This window comes from Molothrus ater, chromosome 4 (assembly GCF_012460135.2).
Source record: "Molothrus ater isolate BHLD 08-10-18 breed brown headed cowbird chromosome 4, BPBGC_Mater_1.1, whole genome shotgun sequence".
NCBI classification, from domain to species: Eukaryota; Metazoa; Chordata; class Aves; order Passeriformes; family Icteridae; genus Molothrus; species Molothrus ater.
The window spans coordinates 13,986,149-14,009,229 of NC_050481.2; the positions used below are offsets into that span (position 1 = coordinate 13,986,149).

Sequence of the window (23,081 nt, forward strand, 5' to 3'; positions counted from 1 at the left end):
AATGTGATCCTCTGGCAACTGTAGATACTCTCCAGGCTAAATCATGAATCTCACATTATCTGTCTGTGTATTTTGCACCACTGCATGTAAGGAAAATGCTTTGTAAAGTGTTCCATGATGAACAAGTACAGAAAAGACATCTGTATATTTAATAAATAAAAATATTTAGAGTATTTTTCAGATTGCTGCAACTATGACAGGGCAGGGTTAATTTCAGCTTGGTTTCAGACAAACACTTCCTTCCACATATAACTAGAGATAGGAATATTTCTATGTCCATGAGCAGAGGCCAAAATTATCTCCTCTGCTCGAGTTTGCTACTTCCTCCTTCCTTCTAGCAATAAACAACCCTGGCTCCCAGCTCTGAGCACACTGATTGGAAGTCTGACCAAAAATACCATGTAGTGTGTCCATGGATGAATTCATTTCCTGCCATACAGACTTCCTGAAGATTACGGCCACTTTAATTCTTTTGTTTTCAGTAAGACTTGCAAGGTTTGTATCCCACACTGACTAGACATAGGCATCTGTCCAGAGCTGCTCTCTGAAACAATTCCAGCCTCCAGCACAAGCCCAACTTCCCTTATATCACGTTTCACATCAAACATTAGAAGAGGTTTGCTAGCATTAGGATAAAATTTACTTCTACTGTAACCTCTGCTGTTTGAATTCTGTGGGTTGCAGGTGTGTACACATGCACACTCTAATATTAACAGATATTCTAACTTTTATTTTATCTCCTGCTTAACAGCTCTTCCAAAGTGGTAGATCACCTTTAGTTACTGAAAACACTCAAACCCAATCAGTTTTCAGAAACCTTAGAGACTGCTGGACTCCAGTTATCTGCTGAAAATAGTAATAAAAAAATCACCCTTTCATTATTCTTATTTTTACAGTGACTATCTACCATCAAGTTCCACAGACCTGATCTTGACTGTAAGCCTATTATTTCTTTTTCTATACATAGAGAAGACACAGAAGTAATTTTGTTTTGCTGCTAGGTTTTTTTTGTTCATCACCCCAAAAAAACTTGATTATATTTCTGTCATCTCAGCGATCCATTTCCTTTAATCTTTCCTCAGAGAACATGTTTCCTTACATCTTTTTACTCCTTTCTGGATTTCCATAATAAAGCTGTCTCTAGCTGGCATCATTGCATTGAATAGGACAGAGCACCTGACAGATATATCAGAAACAAGATGATTGACTGTAACTTCCACATGGATGTTGGTTTTCCCCTCCCATGCACAACCAGTGACACCATGAATTCATCTTCACATCTTCAGCTGTGATCCTTTACCACTTCAGCCAGAACACTTGGCATTTCCTATCTGCATTGTTAATAACCAGCGAGGGCAAGATTACTCAACCTGCTTTGTCCTAAGCTCTTTTTGCAGTTTGTCAAGATTCTAATCTTCTGTTGTCCAGGCTTCCTGTAGCTCATCTGTATTTATTAAGCATATCCTCCATTCTATCTTCCAGGTCTTTTCCAGAGACTTGTGCAGACACACGTTCATTGACCCCTACTCGATATGAAATTCCGGTTTGGCAGTGAGTCATCAATAACCACTGGGAACAGCAATATTCCAACAGTGCATTCGGTAAGTAGTGCATTTTTTCTGGACCATGCTTCCCTAGCTGACTGATGAGAAAAGACAGCACGAAAAAAAAACTTATTTCAGATACAAAGAAGTAGCCACTATTGTTTTCTTCCCCTTGTCTTTCTCCCCAGTCAAGTAATTGATTCCTAACTATGTATTCTTAAAAAAAAAACCCAACAAACAACAAAAAAGCCTCCAAATTTCCCAAAATCCCACCTCATGCTCTCAATCGAAGCATCCTGTGTTGAGAGCTCAACCCAAACTGGCAGGCTCCCTGAACAGACAGGTGCTGTGTCAGTGCCCTTCTGGTCTGTAACACACATAAAAGTGACTGTACAAATGTGAGTTTTACCAAACTACAATTTTTCGACTTCCATGTGGTACAGGTATTCCACTGCTACGTATTAACTCAAACAAAGGGTGATAATCCAGCCAACCACAAGAAAGTGATTCATAGTACAGCTCTGTGAATTTTTTGACCTGAGAGTTAAATTTGTTTAGCTCAGCCTCAGGGACCAGCATCATATCTAATGAATATCAGCTGTAAGATCATTAGACTCATGCAGAAGTCCTCTATAATGATTTTCAGGGTTTTCCTATGCCCTGGAAAGTAATCTTCAGCTCTTCCATGTTGGTTTTGTCTCAAGTTGATCCAGTGAATGAGAAGAATGACTCTTGACATCTAGTATGAGTTTTCCTCCACTGTACTGTGTGTATATTTTCTGATTTAACTTCACAGGCCGCTTAGTTCCTACTCTCTTGGAAGATCTCTCTCTAGAAGTTCCATTCTTTTTCTCTAAAGACAATCTAAATGTATTTCCTGGGTTCATCTCCACAAAGTGTTTAACTATTTCTCACACATTATTAATTTGCGGACTTATGTCAGCTACAAAACCTCTAAACAAGCAAACAAACAAACAAACTCCAAAACAGCAATAGAAATGCCTCTTTCCACAAAATAGGCAGGTTCACTTCTTTTTTGTGTAGATATGAACCATGAATTCTAAAAAGCTTTTCTATCCAACATATCTACTCTTTGCATAGTTGTATTGGCAATCATATCCACAGTGTCAAATCCCCAGTCACTCTGCTGCAGCTTGGCAAATTGTAAATCCCTTTCTATAAACTGACTCCACTACTTGTGACCCTCAGCCTTTAGGATGGATTCAGGGACTATCATTACTATTCAAAATCTTGAAGTTAGCTGAGGAAGGACTCCTTGCCCACAAATTCTTCTGTGGGATCTGCAATGCAGAGAATCACTCTCTGCAGCTGCCACTAACATTCCACAGTAACAATATATAAGCCTTATAAAGAGTTGTGAGCTATGTGAGGGCTTAAGGATTTCTTCCCCTCATACTTGCAGATTAATGCAACATTTCAGCTTAAAATAATATTTTACATTTCAGCAGAACTAGAACTGAAAAAAAAAAAAGCTGGAGATTTCTTTTCTTGCAAAATTGCTTGTAGCAAAAATTCAAACCTGTGCCATTTCCACTACATTTGTACAGTGTCTGTATTAGGTTAGAGTCTGAGATGCAAGATAAAAACTTGATTTACTTTGGTAGCTTTCAAATAGAAATTATGCCTGTTAACTCTGAAGCAAGTTTCTATTACAGTGGTTTCTTAGCCTGCAATCAGTGATGTAGCAGCAAAATTAAATGACAAAAACACAAAAAGTACATGTCTAGAGCCTGGTTGCTTAAGGAACATCCTCCTTTAGTAGGAGAGAATTGAACTAAAGGGAAATATTTGCCAAAAAGTACTTAACTGCAATAAAATTATTTTTTTAAAAAATCATCTCATACAAGTAGGACTTTGCCAACAAAACAGAAAAACAACAGAAAAATGAAATTCATATGTTCTAAAACTTCTCTCAGCATTAAACAATAAGATCTCTACTGAGATAAAGATTGTAGCAAGAATACTGTATTAATGGAAATTTTCGAGATCTGAATGACAAAAGCCTACCAAGAATATTGGGAAAATCTGTTACGCTAATAAACAAAATCTCTCCTGCTCATCCCTTATTTTGGTTTCTGCCCTCTGTGATGGGTATGTTAACAGCAAAGCAAATACAAAATTCAGTTTTCAAAAGCTATCTTTTCTACTAAGAGTTTTCGAGTCTGTCAGTAGAGAATAAAAAAATCACTGGGAGAGAGCACAAGGAGTGATTAATACATCCACATGTAGTAACTGTTTTCTTCAATTACCAATTTACTTTTAAGGAGAAATTTATTAAAAAACTTCAATAACAGAAAATTGGAGAACTTTTGGTTCCAGAGACAGCCCCCAATACACCCATCAAAAAAGACTTTCAAAATAAGGCTAATTTTTGGTGCATTCTCACTGTTTTGACAACAAAGTATAGAAAAGGTGTCTCATCCACCTTTTCAATCCTGTTATGGACATTAATCCATGAAACTGCAACACACTGCAGGCTTAAAAAGTGTGAAGGTTTAGTTTTCTTTTGTGTGTCAAATAACACAAGCTCCAGAGTTGTGTATGGTTTTTTGTGAGTTTCTTACAGGGAATCTCTCCCCCCAACTTACCACACAGTCTCCACCCCACACTTCACAATTACTGAAGCTCAAAGCTTGTTTAGCAAGAAAGAAACCCTCCATTCTCTTCAGAGATAACAAAGGGTTAACTTCCCAACTGGAGAAGCTTCAGTCTGACTGTCCTTGCTTCACAGTAGGATAGTGACAGATTCCAGGAGAATGCAGCCAAGTAAGGAAAACACTTTGGTCAAGCAAATATATTAGGCAAACCTCAATGTCAGAAGCACAAAGACTGGAACAGCAGAAGCCTTCACTGCAAAGTTAAAGCCTAGTTACTTTTACAGAAATATTTCTCTCACTTAAAGTCTTCTCAACAATCTTGAGAGGTTAAAAAAATGGTTGCTCATAGCTTAAAAGTTAGAATTAAGGCCAGCACCAAAATAGTTCAAAAATAGATCTGTACTTCAGGCTACAAAGCACTAATATGTTAAGTTACAGCATTCATTTTGAAACTGAAGATAAAAGGAAACCTTGCAATATTATAAAATCTTACAATTAAAAACCAGATACTTGTCTGTTTTCACAAAGAATATTCAAGGAAAATATATGCAACTGAGGTATTATTCTCTGTTTTACTATTATCATCAAGATTTTGCAACAGTCAAGATTAATGAAGTCAGGAGAGCAAATAAACTCTTTTGAAAACATTCTTCTCTCTCTATTGGTCAGAAAGGTCACTGGTTTTATCACCATTTCTTCCTACACATTAAATGGTTCTACTGGAATAAAAAAAATCACACCACAGGTTAACAGAACAATGCATTCCCTAATCAAAGGATGCAAGTTTTATACATGCATGTTTTAATCATCTGAATTTCACCCCCATTCTTATATTAAACAAAATACAACCTAAGCCTATTCTCTCAGGAAAAAAAATAAAAGTATTTCCACAGAGATAAAAATATGAAGGAGCAAGGAAAAAAAATTAGAACCATGAGAAACACAAGGGCTACATTTATAGGAACATAGCCATTTACAAAATGCCTTTTTTTTAATGGTTGCCTTTCAAGCTGTGCCAACACCACAACAAACATAAAAGATCTGCCTCCCTAGCAGATTTAGAAGAATAAGCAATTACTACATTAGAGAAAATAGGCTCAGAAATTTCCACCAATTGGTAGTTGGCAGCAAAGCAACTCTTCATGTGCCAAACCCCAAAAAGCCCTTCGGCACCAACCTCTACATATACCGGCAGTGAACAAACAAATGAAAAAAACCCTACTGCCTCAAACTGGGGTCAGCCCTTCACTTTGGGGAAAGAGAGGTAAACAAAAAATAAAACAAAACAAGAACTCTCCATCCTCCTATGTAAGTAGTAGAAGGCTTTTATTTTTTGTCAGGGTGTTTGAAGTGCTAGGTCTTCTCTTTGGGGCACTCCATCTCACAAGCTCCTAAACACAGTTACACTGTGGCTGTGCAACAAAGGCTCCCTCCCAAAGTCTGTGGAAAAGCACAAGGCCTGTCTTCCTAATGGGAGGGAGGTCTCCACATTTACACACTGCTGCTGCTGCTGGAACAGTTTACACAGAGGCAGCTGCATGCAGCAACTCTCTGCAGACTGCTCACAGTCAGCATTAGGGATTTCTCAATCCCGCCTGAGAACACTCCTACAGCTGCAGTCCAAGTTCACTGACTGCCTTTACCACAGAAGGGGAGGAGGAGGTCCTGCAGAAAAAAAAAAAAATATAAAAATCCTATTTTGGAGCATTACCAATAATTGGTCATCCGTACCACAGACCGAAGACAGTCATCATCCATCATGAGTGATGGCAACATGCAAGCAATGCATATGATATTTAATGTTAACTACTTTTATTGATCCCTGATGCACTATTGCATCTTCCATATCAGTGCAGATGAGTGGGTTTCTGCTGTTTTGATAATGCAAGAAGAGGTGAACGTGAACTGACAATCCGAGCTCTTGCAGTTTCCCTTACTGACTCCCTACTTGCTTGAGAGGACCAAAATCCTGAGACAGTGTCGAAACACTCCATGGGCTAAAGAGACTCATTACTGCATAATAAATATTTTATTATGCTATTTTATTATGAATTAAATTAAACATGACAAACACTGTTTGGATGTTCCTAGGAAGGATTCTCTGTTAAGAAGCAGCATTAACAAATCTCATTTAAAATCAAACCTATTAGAAGAACTAAGGAGCACATCATTGTGCTGCCACCAAACACTGAAAATCAAGAGTTTCAGTGAAGCCTTTGCCTTGCTACATTTTCATCAAAACACAGAAGTTGCTCTTTTCACATATTTCCGTACAAGAAGTGTATCCAAGCACACAGAACATAACCAGAGACAGAGCTCATGCTGAGGCAATCTAAGTGCACTTGTTCTGTGATACATTTGCTAGAAGTTTGCACCTCAAAAAAAGGTTTTCTGGCATTAAACATTATAAAAATAGTGAAAATAAAAATGCCCACATCTCTGAACACAACTGAAACTTTTACAGCTACTTCATGCAGATGTATAGGTATGCAGGTGTATATAAATGCCTGCTGAATGAGCAAGGATATCAATGTTTAGTCAACAGTACAAGAGTTCGGGTACCTGACACCAATGTGATCTACTCTGCGCCTGTGTTGCTCTATTACTAAAGTCACAATTCTGTCAGAGTTCCACAGCAGTGTCAAATAAAAGTATCAGGTATCAAAGTCCTGCTCTATGAAGGGCTGAGTCATTAATGTGACTGATCAACACCAAGTGTGTTCCTGACACTTTAAACTGGTGCAGCAGAACATCCTGTGGGCCACTCCTTTGTATTTCTGTGCAAGAATACACACCTACCACATCAATAACCCTAGCTTTGTTTTTGCAGAGATAAAACTAAAAGCAAAAAAGCAAGTTGCAAAGATATGACCACGCTCCCAGAATAATTCATTTCAGATACAATTCTTGACCTCAGCTCATGTCAGTTACTACCTCTGGAAACAGCAATCTGTGGAAGTGCAATGGAAGGAGGCATTGATATTTTTCTTATACCACTCAGCCACTATGTGGTAGTCTGAAAACACATATTTATCTTAAGTTCAAATGTTTCAAATAAACTGTATTACTCAATAAACTTTTTTGAGCAAAGCAAAAACACTGGCATAAAAATAATTTGTTTTACTTGAATGTAAAGATCCACTTATTTTACATTATATACAATTCTAATTTTGTGTGTATTAATATTTTAATAAAGCTTTTAAAAGTTGATTTTTTTAACTGTCATTATTCAGAAGCAGATTAAAGCAAACACAGTAACAAGAATTAAACTTATGAAAACTGAGCATCTCAGATTATTAGATGGCCACAGCAGTTTATTCTCCTACCTGCTTCCCATCCAGTGTACAAAGTCTCTTGACTACACCCGAGTCTAACTTAATGGCTTCGGTGATGTCATTCAAGACCTGTTCAAAGGAGTGAGCAGTCTTCTTGTTCAGCAGAATCCTCACAGCTTTCCGTGGCTTTACCCCACTCCTGATAACAGTCACCAGTTTGGGTTTAATGAAATCTTTACTCTCCTTCACTTCGCTCCTCGTGGATGTCAAAGACGTCAAGGACCGGCTGGAGCCAGTCCTTATGTTCACGCACCAGTTCGGGTTGACGTTCTTGGTGTAATCAACTTTGCGGTACGGTTCATTGGATGCACACACATAGCTCTCACCTGAAAAGGACATGTTCACAGTTTAAGGGGGTTTGCAGCTACTTTGTCAACTTAAAAATTAGAAAAACCAAAAAAGACAATATTTCGGGAGTGATTTTCCTGTATTTTGACAAGGAGGACTGTGAATTATCAGAGCTTTCCACCCAAACGACACTCCCATGGTGCTCTCAACAGGTTTCAAAAGACCCCTGGTACAAAAAATAGTGGGTAATGAGGAGGTTCAAGATATTTCACATGTCCTTTGGATGGAGTCATTTTGCAAGTGCTTAAATTACTTGAGCTCAACACAACATTAAGAGCTTTCTCCTACAGCAAATATCCAGGTCCTCTCCTATATACCCTTCAGCCATGTATCTCAAGATATGTACACCCGTGTCAGTGCTTATTTTACAACAGCAAGTTTTAACAGAATAAATTTAAGCACCTCAAGACCCTTACCCTGAAAGGCACTTTAATCTACCAGGAGTTACTGCCTTTCTACCAAGGACACATATTTGAAATGCATCCACTTCGATATTTTTTAGACCAACGAACACCTCCTGAGGCCACAAATGAGTATTTGAGAGTATGGGAGGATAACAATACATCTACACTTCCCCATTTTTAATTTATATCCTAACTCAAAGCTGGTTTGCAGGGATCTTCTTTTGGTTTGGTTTTTTTTTTTTTTTGTTCTTTTTTGTTTTGGGGTTTTTTTTTTTTTTTTTTGGTTGTGTGGTATGGGGTTTTTTTGGGGTTTGTTTGTTTGTGTTTTTTTGATAGTTTTTGTTGGTTTGCTTGTTTGTTTTGTTTGGGTTTTTTTGTTCCTTTGTTTTGTTTTTAAGGAAAAAAAAGAGGAGGACTACTTGCAGCTTATGGCAACACTTTTGACACCTGACAGCAATATGCAAGATGTAATCCATGACAAGGAAATCTTTAACTCTGGGTTATTTGTGTAACCCACATCCCTGAGGTGTCACAAAATGACATCCCAAGACATTCTTAAAAGGGCAGAGTATTGCCAGAAGGATGAATGGTAAAGCATTCAAAACTGACAGAATACACCATTGCTCCAGACAGAAGAGCTACCTATATCTTAGAAGGCTTGACCTGTTCTAAAATTAAAGCTACACAGTCAAAGTCACTGGTGAAAGAAACCAAACTCACTTCTAACATGCACAGCAAGAGGAGTAAAGAGTAAACATGCATCTAGAGGACAGAATTGTAAGAGTTACAAAATGCATGCCTACATTTAGATGCATACTAGAAAACTTTTAAACAATACTTTTGCATTCTGAACTCCAGTTTGGAGAGCTGTTTTATCTTAGAAGTTGCAGAGCTTATTCTAAAAGCAAGATACTAAACTACTTTCATAGCCCTGAAGAATTACCGTGAGCTGAAAGATTTTGTTGTTACTTTTCAATACTAATTACACTGCTTTGTAATTTATCTTGTACTTAGACCTTCTTGAAAGTCTACTTGCTGTATTTGAAAGAACACAGATTATAATTAAGCCAAGTTAACAATGATTTTGTTTGGGAAATTCTGGCAGTCAGTTCTGCCTCCACAAACATCACTGGGGACTGTATTCCACTCAGGTACTGGGAAACTGGGGTGAAGTTCTGTGGATGCCACTGCCTTTCCTGTACTCTCTCTCTTCACTCATCCCCATCACTCCTCCTCATATTCACAGATCGAGTGGTGCAAAAACCAAAGTGATGCAGACAAAACTAGACTCCTCCTCCTTCCCCCAAAAAATTAGCTAAGAGAAAGGAGGTGTTTTCAGCACACAAACTCCTTGACAAAGAGCTGCATGCTGCACATTAGCTGCACCAACTTACAGGTAGGAGGAAAAGAACCCCAAACTCCACTCAGCTTTGTAAGGACTGTAGCATTTAGAAGCTTATGCTCCCCCAGAACTATATGCTAAATTGTAAGAAATCTCCAAGCAATCTGGTTTTATCAAACCTGAGCAAGATATTGGATGAGATGACTTCAGAAAGTCCCTTTCAGACTAAGAGATCCTATGATTTTAAAGATGTGCACAGTTCTCTTCCAACAGCTGTTTTCATCATCTATCCTGTTGTCGCAAAACAGCCTGAGATATTCAAGTTTTGTGGCAGCAGCTCAGCTACAATAGAAAGCATAGGTTTCCCCCTGCACATCCTCTAACACTAGATTCAAAGGATTATGCTTGTTGTCTGGACAATTGCCAGTAAGTCTGTCTCCAAACTCAGTGCTGCCAAAGGAGAGGCACCTCAAGAAGCTGGTAGTAGCCCTGCTCAGTGGGACAGAAGAGGCAAAATCAGAAGGGTAAAATAAAACTCATGGACTGAGATAGAGACAGTTTAATAGGGAAAGCAAAAGCCATAGGGGCAAGCCAAGATAAACAAGGAACTCATTCACCATTTCTCAAGGACAGGCAGGTGCTCAGCCTCCTCCAGGAAAGCCAGGCTCCAGCATGGTAATGGTGGCTTGGGAAGCCACATGCTTTAACTCTGAACTTTCCTCCTCTTCTTCCTTCTTCCCCCAGATTTATAAGCTGAGTATGATGTCATATGGTCTGGAATATCACTTGGGCCAGTTGGGGTCAGCTGTCTCAGCTGTGTCACCTCCCAGTGTCATTTTCCCCCAGCCCACTCACTGGTGGGATGGTGTGAGCAGCCAAAAAGGCCTTGGCTCTGTGCAAGCCCTGCTCAGCAGGAACAAAAACATACCCCTGTTATCAACAGTGTTTCAAAAACAAATACAAAACATAGCCCACACCAGCTACCATGAAGAAAATTAACTCTATCCCAGCCAAAGCTCTGGGAACCATCTATCCAGCTTTGTGCAAAAGAGCTTTAAATAATTTCTACAAAGTACCTCAAAATTCATCATCATTGAGAATGTTCAAAATTATCCCTTCTGACTCAAAACCAATGTACTTCCTAGACCATTAAAACAAACAAACAAACCCCAACAAATGCACAAAAATCAAGATAATTCAAAGTTAAATCTCGGCTTAAATTTAAATTTATAAAGTTTTTAAGAAATAAATAAAAATTAAAGCTACTCAGAAACAGTCTCAAACTTGAAGTGAATTAATTGCTTTACATAAAGTAAAGGTAGAGGACAAAAGGTCCCTTTGCTTAAGGATTTATCATAGCAAAGTTTCAACAGGCAGGCTGGCTTTGTCTTTTACAGACTCATAATCATAAATAGAGCATCTTCTTTGTACTATCATGGAATGTGATCTATTATCTGTCACAGCTGTCCTACAGTACTCTATAGGGCAGCAGAAATTGTACTTCTACAAAATTTTCAGTCAATATTAATCTAAAAGGATCTATATTTCTTTAAAATTGCAGTGTAAAACTTTCTGTCTCCTACTGCTTCCCTTGCTTGATGCATGAATAAAACAATTGCTTGATTATCTCAGAGTGTTGTGATGCAGACTTCTTCTTGTAACTTCTTCTCCTTTAAGCAGAGGCCATAGTAACAAATGTCAGGAAGTGCTTTCAAGTTCAAACAATGTAATAACTTAAAAGAAAGAATTTCAATTTATTTGTTTCAGCTGAATTTAGCCAAGCCTCAAGTTGAAGCACAAACTATTTTACCTTAAAAAAAAGAAGATAAAACCTGCCAAAATGAATTGCAAATTTCCTATAGTTGGCAGATACAAGAAAGTCTAATCACTTGAGAATATAGTATATTATAGATTGTTTAGTAAGTGCTTTAAAGTCCATGCCTGCTTTTATATACCAGACATATAAATAAAGTTAAGTAACACAAGTTTTGCATGGAAAACAGATTTTACTTCTACACCTGCAAGGCAGGCACATATGGCAAGACTAGAGCAAGGGCTGCAAGTGAGAAAACACATTCACTGAGTGATTTTCTTGTTTCATGACTTAAAGCATAAAGTTTTGAAATTATTACTTAAATCTCTAATTATTTTACCACAGCCAGGACTTCACCCACAGTTTCTAAGTTCTATTTAAAATACAAAAAACCCAAGAAGCAGTATCATTAGGAAGCCAGTTGCTTCTCTCTGGATAAAGAACGGTTTTCTAGGAACGAGTTAAACATTTATTTGTTTGACAGGGGTATACAATTCAATACTTACCAAATGAAAATATGTAAGGAAAAAAATGTCAGGGGTTACTTAAATCACACCTATAAAGTTAACTGCAGGAAACTTTCCTACAGAATGGTGTGTTAAAACAAGCAAGCATTAATAAAGGTGTGCTATTGTTTAAATTATTGTAGTTATCCTCCAAAGTAAAAAATGCCCTTATGTATATCAGTTTGGAAGAAATATCATGTCATTTGTAGAAGTATTACCTGCTTTTTACATTAATTTTTTGTAGGTAAGAACCTGAAAATATACATACCATATATATATATACACCATATTTGCTCACAGCTTTCATATATGACCTGATTTTAAATCTGTTTGGGATTAATTAATGTATAAGTACACACTTCTGATAATCTCCACAATCTTTCAGAAAACTAATATATGTAAAATATAACACACAATACTTGATTTTTGAGGGAGTCTATAAGAGTTGACCCAATCAAATTGTTTTCAAACATTGTTGAAACTAACAGATACCTTTATAGTTAAAAATCACAAACATAAATAAATTTGACAGTCCGTTTCACTGACTGTCTCGAATGAGCTTTTCCATGTGAATAACCTAAATGCATATCATCCCAAATAAAAAGGAAATACCTTATGAGACTTTAGCAGCATTTTGATCAGGCTGTAACTTTTTTCTTTTTGCATTTTTACATCTACCAGCCCAAGAAAGCTGACACATCTCCAAAACCAGGCATAAACAATAATTCAAATATTTACACTGCTGACTTCAATATGGTCAATTTTATGGTTTGAAGGCCCACTTTCCATTTATACTTTTGAAAGACTTTAAAGCTAAAGCATACTACCTTCAATTAGCACAGAGTAATAGCAATTACATTATGGAAAGTAAATACCATGTCTCTAGCTCACAACATTGGCATTACCATGAATCAGCTCCCCAGGTTTCAGACCAGAGCATGAGTTTAGTCTCTAATATTACACTGAGATTTGCAGGTAAAGAAGCACAATAAAGAGTAATGAAGCAGGAAGATCTATTTAGCAATGTTTTCTTTTTTTCCTTTAGAAGCAGAATAAAATGCAACACTTCTAGACGTAGGTGACGTCTGGGTCTCAAGCCCAGCCAAACTATTCCACAGCAGAAAGCTCAACCAGGCTGCAGAGCAGTTTTGGCAGAAGTCTGAAACCTCCTTATAAGTTCACAGCATAATTTCAACAGAGTGTATGTACAATCCATCCCATGATTCAGGACAGCACCCAGAGCAAGCTAAAAGTGCCAGCTCTTCCATGAAGAAATCCTGCTGCCATCAAAACCTCCTCAATTTGGGCATATGCTTGCTTAAAAAGAGAAATATCTCCTGATATTTTGGGTCACAATATAATCAGCAAATGGCATAAGTCTACTTCTGGTTTTCCAAGTCTTATTAACAGTAGAAAATCAGCTAGAACAGTGGAACAGTGCCTATTTACAAGGAAACACTACCTGCCTCTCAATAATTTAGCTGGACTGAATTAATAACCAGATGCACTATCCATGAACAAGCTGCTGTGTAAGTGGTTTAAGAACAATGTAAAAGGACTCCAGCTTCAGACAGCCAACAGTCTAAACACAACGCTTGCCATTCCCTCAGAGGAGGAAAATACAGATGATAAACACAGAAAATGGAAAAAGAGAAAACAAGACTACACTGGTCAATCTGACTGAAAAATAGCCATAGGTCATCAGCTGCCTAAATACTGGTTTGCTTTCTTAGAAACTCATCCACAAAGTTTTTTATTTGTCATTTATTTCTTCAACACCAATCCTCAGGAATGTGCCTAGCGCACCTTTCACAATAAAAACACATGGATTAAGGAGAATAGCGTGTACACTTAGTAGATGAGGGGAAGGCTGTGGATGTGTCTGTCCAGGGTCTATCTAGACTTCAGTAAACTGTTTGACATCATCTGCCACAGCATCCTCCTAGAAAAACTGAGTGCTTGCGGCTTGGGTGGGTGGACTCTTCAATGGGTAAAAATCTGGCTGGATGGCTGGGCCCAGAGTGCTGTGGTGGATGGAGATAAATCCATTTGGCAGTTGGTCACTAGAGGTGCTCCCCAGGGCTCCACCCAGGGCTGGTCCTGTTTAACATCTTCGTGGATGATCTGGACACAGGGATCAAGTGCACCCTCAGTAATTGTGCAGAAGACACTGAGTTGATGTGCTCAGGGCATGGAAGGCTCTGCTGGAGACCTGGACAGACTCCATCAGTGGGCTGAGGACACAGCTGCAGGAAGCTCAAGAAGGTGAAGTGTCAGGTTCTGCACCTGAGCCATGCAATGAGACAGGCTGGGTGAGGAATGGCTTGGGACAGAAAGGGACACCTGGGGTGCTGGTTGACAGCAGCTGAACCTGAGCCAGTGTGCCCATGTGGCCAGGAGGGCTGATGGCACCCTGGCCTGGATCAGCCAGCAGGACAGAGAAGTGGCTGTTCCCCTGTACTGGGCACTGGTGAGGCCACACCTCGAGTGCTGTGTCCAGTTCTGGGCCTCTCACTTTAAAAAGGACATTGAGGAGCTGCAGTGTGTCCAAAGAAGAGAAACAAGGCTCATGAAGGGTCTGTAAAACATGTCTTATGGGGAATGGCTGAGGGAGCTGGGTTTGTTTAGTCAGGAGAAGAGCAGGCTCAGGCCTCATGGCTGTCTGCAACTCCCTGAAAGAAGGTTGGATGGAGGTGGGGTCAGTCTCTTCTGCCATGCCCCCAGTAAGAAGAATACAGGAAATGGCCTCAGGCTGAGACAGGAGAAATTCAGATGAGATGTTAGAAAAAAATCTTCTCACTATCAGGGTGATGAGGCATTGGAATAGGTTCCTCAGGCAGGTGGGGCAGTCACCATCCTGCAGGTGTTTAAGAGGCATTTGGATCTGGTGATATGGTGAAATGGTTTAGGGGTTACACTGGCAGGGCTGGGTGTACGGTTGGACTGGATGATGTCAAAAGTCTCTTTCAACCCTGATTATTTCATACCCCTACATGAACTATTCTAAATTCAGCTATGCAATATTAGATGCTAACAAAAAAAGTAGGATGCATCCTGCCCTTTTTTCATCACAAGTGTGATACATGCAGTTTTGAGGGAACAAAGCTGCCTCACCATTTGGGGTTCTTCACAGCACAAGTTTTGTGAGCCAAACCTCACTGCTAAGCATTTAACAAATAGCCTAGAAATATTCAGACCTTTTGTCCTTAACAAATAGAAACTACTAAAGAAATATTTACAGATATTAACTTTTCCCTAGCAGGAGGTTAGAAACCAACTGTTTCTAACCTAATGAATGTGACATATGCACATGTTGCAAGCAACAAAAGGAATTAGTTAAGTGTGCAACACTCAGAAATCCTCAGTAGGGATATTTGAAACAAAAGTAACTGAATAAGATTTTCTGGCTTGTTTTTCGCAAGAGTAATAAGCACTGTCTCCTGAAAGTCACATAAAGGATCACTTTTTAAATGGCACTCTGCATAACAGAGAATGGTACAGCTGACAGGTAAAAACATCCCTAGGGAAGGAAAACAGTTTCTATATTTTTGAGGCATGTGTTCCCCTGTGAATCCTATAGGACAGGGCAGGTATCTACATGGATTTCACCTATTCACCTTATGTCCCTCGGCTTCTGTGGGTGCAACTCTTTAGCTTCAAAGCTTCAAAAGCTGCTTATTTAGTACAGCAAGGTAGGTATTAAGGCTACTGACCTTCTTTCTAACTTTAGGAAACACAGCAGAGTACCCTTTCCGTGTTCTGTAACACAAAGCCAAGCAGATTTCCAGAACAGTGTATTTACAGCATACATGACTGATCTAAAAATAAAATAACCCCTTTTATGAAGGATTGGGTTATTTCAATTTCTCTTTCCTTCCTTACTTTGAGCAACTTCCCTCCTCATCAGTTTCATACAATTCACTTTCATATCACCTCTAATAACCCTGTATAAGTCATGATCTTTCCTCATCTACAGCACTCAGAATTCCCCATGCAGTTTTTAAAATAGGATGACTGGGATTTTAGCAGATGACTAACTGCTATTAGTTCTCTTTTGATTTGATTTAGACATTGAAAGGTGCAGATTACTACTTCCTACAGGCTTTCACAGAACAGCTGAGATTGGAAGAGACTTCTGGAAGTTCAACCCCGTCTCAGGCAGGGTAAAAGCTCTCAGAAGACAGTCAATGCCACCTGGTATCAAACACACCTGACACCATGTGCCTTCTTCACAGAAACTAAAAAACCCTTTTCAGGTAAACTAGAATTTCCCCACCCCTGAAACTAGGAGATAGATAGTGATGGAACTATTTTATTTATTTTATTAATGAATTATTTCTTCATTTCACATCCACACCCCATCACTCCAGAACTGTGTCACTACAGTGATTTGAACATGTATTTGGAAGAATATTCTCTCAGTGTTTTTTAATCCTCTTTCATCCTCCTTTTTTACCCTTCTTTGTTCAACTTATTACATTTGCCTCTTGTTTTTTAAAGTGCTACAGCTTCTGGCTCTAGCACAGGAGGGTAATCATACCTTTTGGAATGAGCAAAAATACAAACTGCCTACTTGGTGTTGCCATCTGCTTGCCCTGACAAGAGAAAATATATTCTTGACCTAATACAACAATGCACATCAACGAAGGTCACAGGCACTTTATGCAGGATTAAAATGTAATACGCAGTAACAACTATGGTCTAAGGCAGAAAAAACTCGGATTGTTCAACACCTCATTTCAAAACACATTCTCTTACTCTGTGTTAGTGAGGCAGAGCTCTGTAAATCAGATATTGCCCTGTGCTACGTGTCCTGGCCATGCATAAGGACTGTCCTGTGCCAAACCTTCCCACCTCCTGCCCAAGGACTTCCCTACAGATGCCTGTTGATTGTGTGCACACCATGCAGACAAAAATCTTGACTTTTTATAAAGGACTGTATTAATTAAGCATTGTTGTTGAACGAACAAAGACTCAGCCATTTTTCTAGGGAACTAGAAGGATTCCCATTAGATGGAAAACAAACAGAACTTCTCTTTTCAGGAATAAAGTCTACACTTGCTTTCATCTCCCAAAATCCAACAAAAACTCCCAGCTTTGCAGCAGACCTGTACAATCGGGATTCTCCACGTCCTTCATTAACAAGGCAATGAAAACAAAGAGAGCACAACCAACATCCACATAAAACACATAGCTCAGGACTAAAGTGCTGCACAGTTCTATTACCATGGCATCATGTTTTAGGAAGCTTAGATTTTCAAGGGAAACTGAAGGAAATAGACAAACACTTAAATAGCTAACTCTGGTAGAAAATAAAAAATAATCTAAATGTTAATATTTTATATTGAAGGGCAAGTATAAAATTACACGTGGAATGGTGTATTCTAAAGTAAAAAGTAGTGTTAAGTCTGAGAGTAAAGCTGGAAGAAAGAACACCATAAGAAAGCATAATAGTCCCAGCCCCCACCTCCTCTCTGGATCTGCCTGCTCAAACAGATCTGAAGCAGACAATGAAATTCCTCCCACTTTAAGAAAACAGTGAAAACTGTCAAACTCATAATGTTTCCTAATCTACAGGGGCTGAGAATATAAATTATATTTGCCTTAGGCTGGTCCAGCAGAGCATGCTTTTTTGATTGTCATATCCAGTTAAGAAAAGCAATATGCTTCATAAAATGGAGCTTCTATTTTTGACTAATAAACATGGTCTGGTGCAATTTTTAACTGGCTCAACCCATAACAGCAATATTTAATATCTTCAGTATGTCCATGCACTAGCTCTTTTTCTCTTAAAATGACAAGCAGTAAAACAGATTGCCAAATACAGCCAAACTCCAAAAAAACATTTATCAGTGACTCAACTCAGCTCATTACAATACAGAATTTGATGTTGCCAGCTTTTATATCCCAGATAGATAAACAGCAAATAAGCCTTAAAGAGCTTGCCCTGTACTGGGACACGCCACTGTCCAAGAGCTACACACACATAGGCTGGAGCTGAGGGAGGTTTAATGCAGATCTTGCTGGCTTGGCAAGGTTTGCTGAGCACTCACCTTCTGCTCACTGCAGAGATGTGCCACTACTGAACCTGAACTGCTGTGACTCCATGTCCCAGTTCAGGAGCACTGGGAAGGTGCCAAGAGACCAGTGAGCTTGGTATTGCATCACACAGCCGTGGCCCGTCTGGTGCTCAGCCTGTGGCTGGCACACACTACAGCACTTCAATTTTATTTTCCTTTCTGAAAACATTGAAATTCAGCAAAATACCATTCAAAACTACTTCTGGTGCTTCTGCAGTTCAAGCTTTAGGTCAACACCAATGTTGGAGCATTCACTCGAGAGCAGAAATTCAAGCTTGCTGTGCTGTAACCATGAGAAATAAAGAAAATGAACCCAAATAAAATCTCTTACAGCACCTCAAGAACAAAACAGCTGGCAAAAAACACAAATAATTTCAAGGAATGATAGATTCACTACTTGTTTGCTGTCCTTTCCTTCCTCTATATACTTTTCTTTCTCTGTGTGATTAGTCTTACACTGGTGAAGTTTTTAGCATGCTAACTGGAGAACATACTAATCCAATTATGGTGCTATAGGATTTTCTTAATATTCCTGAGAGTTGTATTGGATAGATGACTAAGTACTTCGGATTCTTTTTTCCCCCCTTTTATTTCGCTGAGAAAGCATGGAAGTGGCATTTTGACTGTGACATTTATTTTGCTTTATTCTTCCAGTAAAGAGCCACATCAAAGGTTACAGTTTCAATGAGTATTTGAAGAGACAAATAGTAAGTTTTGCTTTCAATTGCTACTTTATAGTTGTAAGAGTATATATGGCTGTCCAGCAAGTAATTCTGTCTTTGTTTTAAGCCATAAAAGTCTAATATCATTCCTGCTGCAACATTTCAAAAGTCACCCCATGTTATTGTTAGTTTCATCTCCTTTCATTTCTGTGACCACTTCAGCATATCATATTTTTTAAGGTGTCTCTGAATTAACCAGCAAATCATGAAAGTTTTTTTACTTACTTCATTTATTTCATCACCACAGGGTCAGCATTTCACTCTACAACCACTTAATACTTCTTCAGTTGTCAATGTAAAACATGATCTACTCTAAGGCTGCAAGTCCTCAGCACTATGGTACCATCAGAAAGTGCCCTTCCATGCACATCTTTTTTAAGGGAGACCCATTTGGCAGAGCAAATTCTGCAGCCTCCCCTTTCTCTTCCATGTTGTGAAGCAGCTGGTCCCTAACTCCCAATGTCCTTACTGGTGGATTAGATAAAGGTCTTCAGGTTCCCTTTCTCATCCAATTCTGCAGGTGTGATTCAGCCCTGCTTTGAAAAGGAAAGCTTCCAAACCAAAGCTCAAAGGAAAGGCAGCTGAAAGCCTAGGAAGCAGGAGGCATTGGAAGGCCTACAAAAAATCCCAGTTCTTCATTAATGCAAACCAGCAAACCATGCTACACCTGGCACACAAAGTCACAGGGTGGAAGACTGTGGTGGTAGCTGATACATTGAAAACAACCATCAAATGCAAATTCCTTGCAAACCTCTCAGTGTGCACCTGTGCATTTGGGAAGCAGGCAATGCTGAGCTCAAACTGTATTTTAAGATATCAGGTGAAAAGACTGGGGAATTCTGCTCCTCGTTCCAACAATTATCACTCCCCATAAACAAGGGGCATATGTGTCATTCACAAAACAATACTTCTGGTCCCATTTTGAGACAGTCAAGCACTGCTCTGTTCAGATTTGCAAGGTCTACATAACCTCAGCAGCTAAGTCCCATTATGAAAAGCTACTTAGGAACAACTCTGAAATACATCTGATTCCATAACATGCTTTTGAAAGTCAGGCAAGGTAGATAATTCCCTCTGTTAATATGGACTCTGATCACATTGGGAACTAGGGCCTTACACCTGTTAGTTTTAATAAATGGTGGGATATAGATACCCTTTTTTCACAGCACTGGGGCTCCTTCTCTGAAGGCTGAAGCCACTGTGAGTCAACAATGACACTTGGAGAATTACAGCATTTCCCTCTATTACAAATGGAAGGTAACCAGGAACTTCACAGTTCTTGCAGATGAAAAGAGCACCTGCTGCTTAACTACCATTGGAGTCAAGCCCAGCGCATACAGATGGCAGCGCTCAAGGGATGGGAGAAGTGGATGGTCCACACGGGGAAAACGAGGCCCTACCGCCCCTCACAACCCCGGCTACTTGCCCTCATGGGTTCTGTGGCCGCCAGTTTTCACAAGGCGACTTCTCCGCTTTGATCCAGGTAGGGACTGGGAAGCTGACCCCAGGGAGAGCCCACAACCCACCACCAGGTCCCACGGCCAGCTCCAGCCGTGACACCCTCCTCACCTTCCACCAGCTCGTCCAGGCTGGTGAGCTTCTTGCTGCCATCGATGGTGTAGATGGTGCGGACCCCCTGGGGCAGGTTCACGTTGTCCGACAGGGAGCGGGTGAGCTCCACCAGGAGGGCGTCGAAGGATCGGAAGCGGTCGGGGGAGATGGCGTACACCAAGCCCTTGAAGTACCTGTCCCCGTTGCGGTAGAAGCGGGCTTTGCGCGCCTTCTTCTCGGAGCTGAGCGCCTGCAGGGTGCGGGTGCGGTAGAGGCTGCAGTGCGCGCTGTGCGCCGGGCTGGGCACCAGCCCATTGCCCCGCGGCCCCGCGCCGCCGCCGGACCCGGAGCCTCCGCGCCGCGGCCCGGAGCGCTGCTGCCGCTTGTCCCGCTCCTCGAAGTGCTCCAGCTCGATGCTCCGGCTGCTCGCCATGGGGAGCCGCCTGCCCGCCCTCCCAGCTCCGCTAAGGGCTCCTACGCCTGCCCGCCGCGCTCGCAAGGGCTCGGGCCGCCTAAAAGCGCATCGCGCCCCGCCGCTCTCGCCGGGAGGGCTGCGGCTGAGCGCGGCGCCCGACCTGCCCGGCCGGCGCAGCCCCGGCCCCGCCGCTACCCGCTGCTGCGCCCGCGGCCGCGCACAAAAGCATCCCTCACGGCCGAGAGCGGCGCCCCCCGGCTACGGGCGCTGCCGGGGGCCGGGCGAGAGGCTCGCAGGAGCCCCGCGGCCGCGCCCCCGCGCCGTGCCCATGCGGGCTCGCACAATGCGCGGGTCCCCGCTCAGCCCCTTCCCCGCTGGCTCCGTCGGGCAGCGGCGGCGGGGCCGGAGCGCCTATTCCCGCAGTGGGGGCGGCAGCACCGCCACTCGGCGCGGGCAGCGGCGCAGCCTCCGGCCCCCGGCGGGGGAAGCAGCCGCAGCGGATCCGGCGGGAGCGGCGCTGGCGGCCCGGCCGTGGAGCGCAGCGGAGCCGGAGCCGGAGCCGGAGCGGGCGGGGCTCCTGCCGGGCCGGGCGAGGGCGGCGCCAGCTCGGAGCGCGTCCGGCGCGGGGGCGGGAGCGGCCGTGGGAAGGGTGGGAGCGGGAGGGGAAAGGGGCTCTTCTAGGAAAGCAGAATTTGGAGGCGCAGTTTTCCCATTGGGTTGTGCTGCCCTTCTGGTGGTCCTCCGAGGGCCGCCCGCCCCTCAGGCGCACCCGCGGAGCTGCCCGCCAGCCCTCTCCCGGCTTTACGTGGCTCAGTCATTGCGTTAACACGCTAAAAATGCTCCTTCTGTACAGCCCTCAGCCCAAAATACATCCCAGGGGACAGAAAACTGCGCATCCCTATCATTTATTGGCAGAACTACTTTAAAGGGCATGTAGCGATAGGACATGGGGTAATGGACTCCAAGTGAGAGTAGGTGTTGGATGGATGGATGGATGGATGGATGGATGATGATAGATAGATAGATAGATAGATAGATAGATAGATAGATAGATAGATAGATAGATAGAATATTGGGACAAAATTCTTCCCTATAACGATGTTGAGGCACGAGCACAGGTTGCCCGTAGAAGCTGTGGCTGCCCCATCTCTGGAAATGTTCCAGGCCTGTTGGAACAGGGGTTTGAGCAACCTGGTGCAGCGAAAGGCATCCTTTCCCATGGCAAAGGGGTTGGAACTAGGTCATCTTTGAGGTCCCTTCCAATCCATTCTATGGTTCTATGATTTTCCTTTTGCATTTGTCACCACCTCTCCCTAGGGACTCAAATAAACCCATTCACACAGCCTAAACCTTCTAAGTGTGCTGCAACCCACGTTCCATGATTTCCCCAGGCATCTTCTCAGTGCTCTTGAGGTTGCTCAAGTCAAATTCACTTTTCATAGAAATGGCCAACAAATACACTGAAATGGATGCAATTTCAACTTTTTTTCCAACTTATTCTCAACCATTACTGAACATATTTTCTTTTCTTGGCACAATGAGAATTCAAATAAATGTAAAAGCTTTTATAAGTACATACATGTTTTTGGTTTTTTTTACATCTCTTGCATAAAAAAAGAGATGTTGCAGTTCAACATAGCAAGTTGCAGTTGTGTTGTCGTTACAGGTGTGCTCTTCTGTCCAATATTCTTTGCCACACTTTTGATGGATTTATTATTTTTCTCTTTTTATGTTTTGAAGTACCAATAAAATTGAGCACTTTCTCGCCATTATTACTGGGTTTCTTACAAAGCAGATTAGACATCTAGCTACAATATTCTAAAGACAATACATATAAAACATCAGTGAAACTCATTCTTTATTACCGACTTCTGTGATGCCTGAAAACCTCCACAAGCAAAAAGAAGAGATAAACCATGGAGCTTGATTATCTCCTCTGGTGGTAAAATCAACAAAAGGAACTGAATGAGAGGGAATTTTGTTACAGTCAGGGCATGAATGCACTTGTTAAGATTAGACATGCAGATCTTGCCTAGGAACCAGGACCTAGAAGCCACAAAACAGTATGGAACAACTTTTTCAGACTGGCTTTGATATATAGTTTCTAGGCTTGATTACAGGCAAAGTTACACAGACAAAATTCAAACTCATGTGTGTAACTTTGCTCCAAAGCAGATGGGTCTCAGCTACAAAGTTATATTTTTTTTCCAAATGGTTCCACGCTGCATGGGCATGTCTGGCCTTTGCAGAACAGGTCACATTTTAAGTTCAAACCTCAGCAGATGGCTATTTGGACTAACCTTTTTCCATTTGCTCAGAAGCAGGTCACAAAAGCCCAGGGAAGTTTAATCCTGCCCTTGTACACACTTTTTGTCTCTCTGAGCTGCTAACTATATGCATATA

General features: G+C 41.2%; 1 protein-coding gene across 6 annotated transcripts in view; it reads right to left on the reverse strand.

Annotated features, from left to right (window-relative positions):
• The window catches only part of DCLK2 (doublecortin like kinase 2), a 79,436-nt gene extending 58,218 nt beyond the window's left edge, over positions 1–21,218 (reverse strand). For 3 of the 6 annotated variants that reach the window (XR_004980071.2, XM_036381723.2, XM_036381725.2), the window contains exons 1-2: positions 20,282–21,216; positions 7,489–7,823 (exon numbers count right to left, since the gene is read on the reverse strand). Coding sequence is in view for 4 of the 6 variants with exons in the window: in XM_036381723.2 (XP_036237616.1) it covers positions 7,489–7,823; positions 20,282–20,696 (750 nt within the window). In the remaining 2 variants the exon portion in view is untranslated. Of the gene's footprint in view, positions 1–7,488; positions 7,824–20,281 lie in introns of all 6 variants that reach the window. The other 3 variants (XM_036381724.2, XM_054514569.1, XR_004980072.2) reach the window with 2 other exon arrangements.
• Between the last annotated feature and the right edge of the window lie 1,863 nt (positions 21,219–23,081).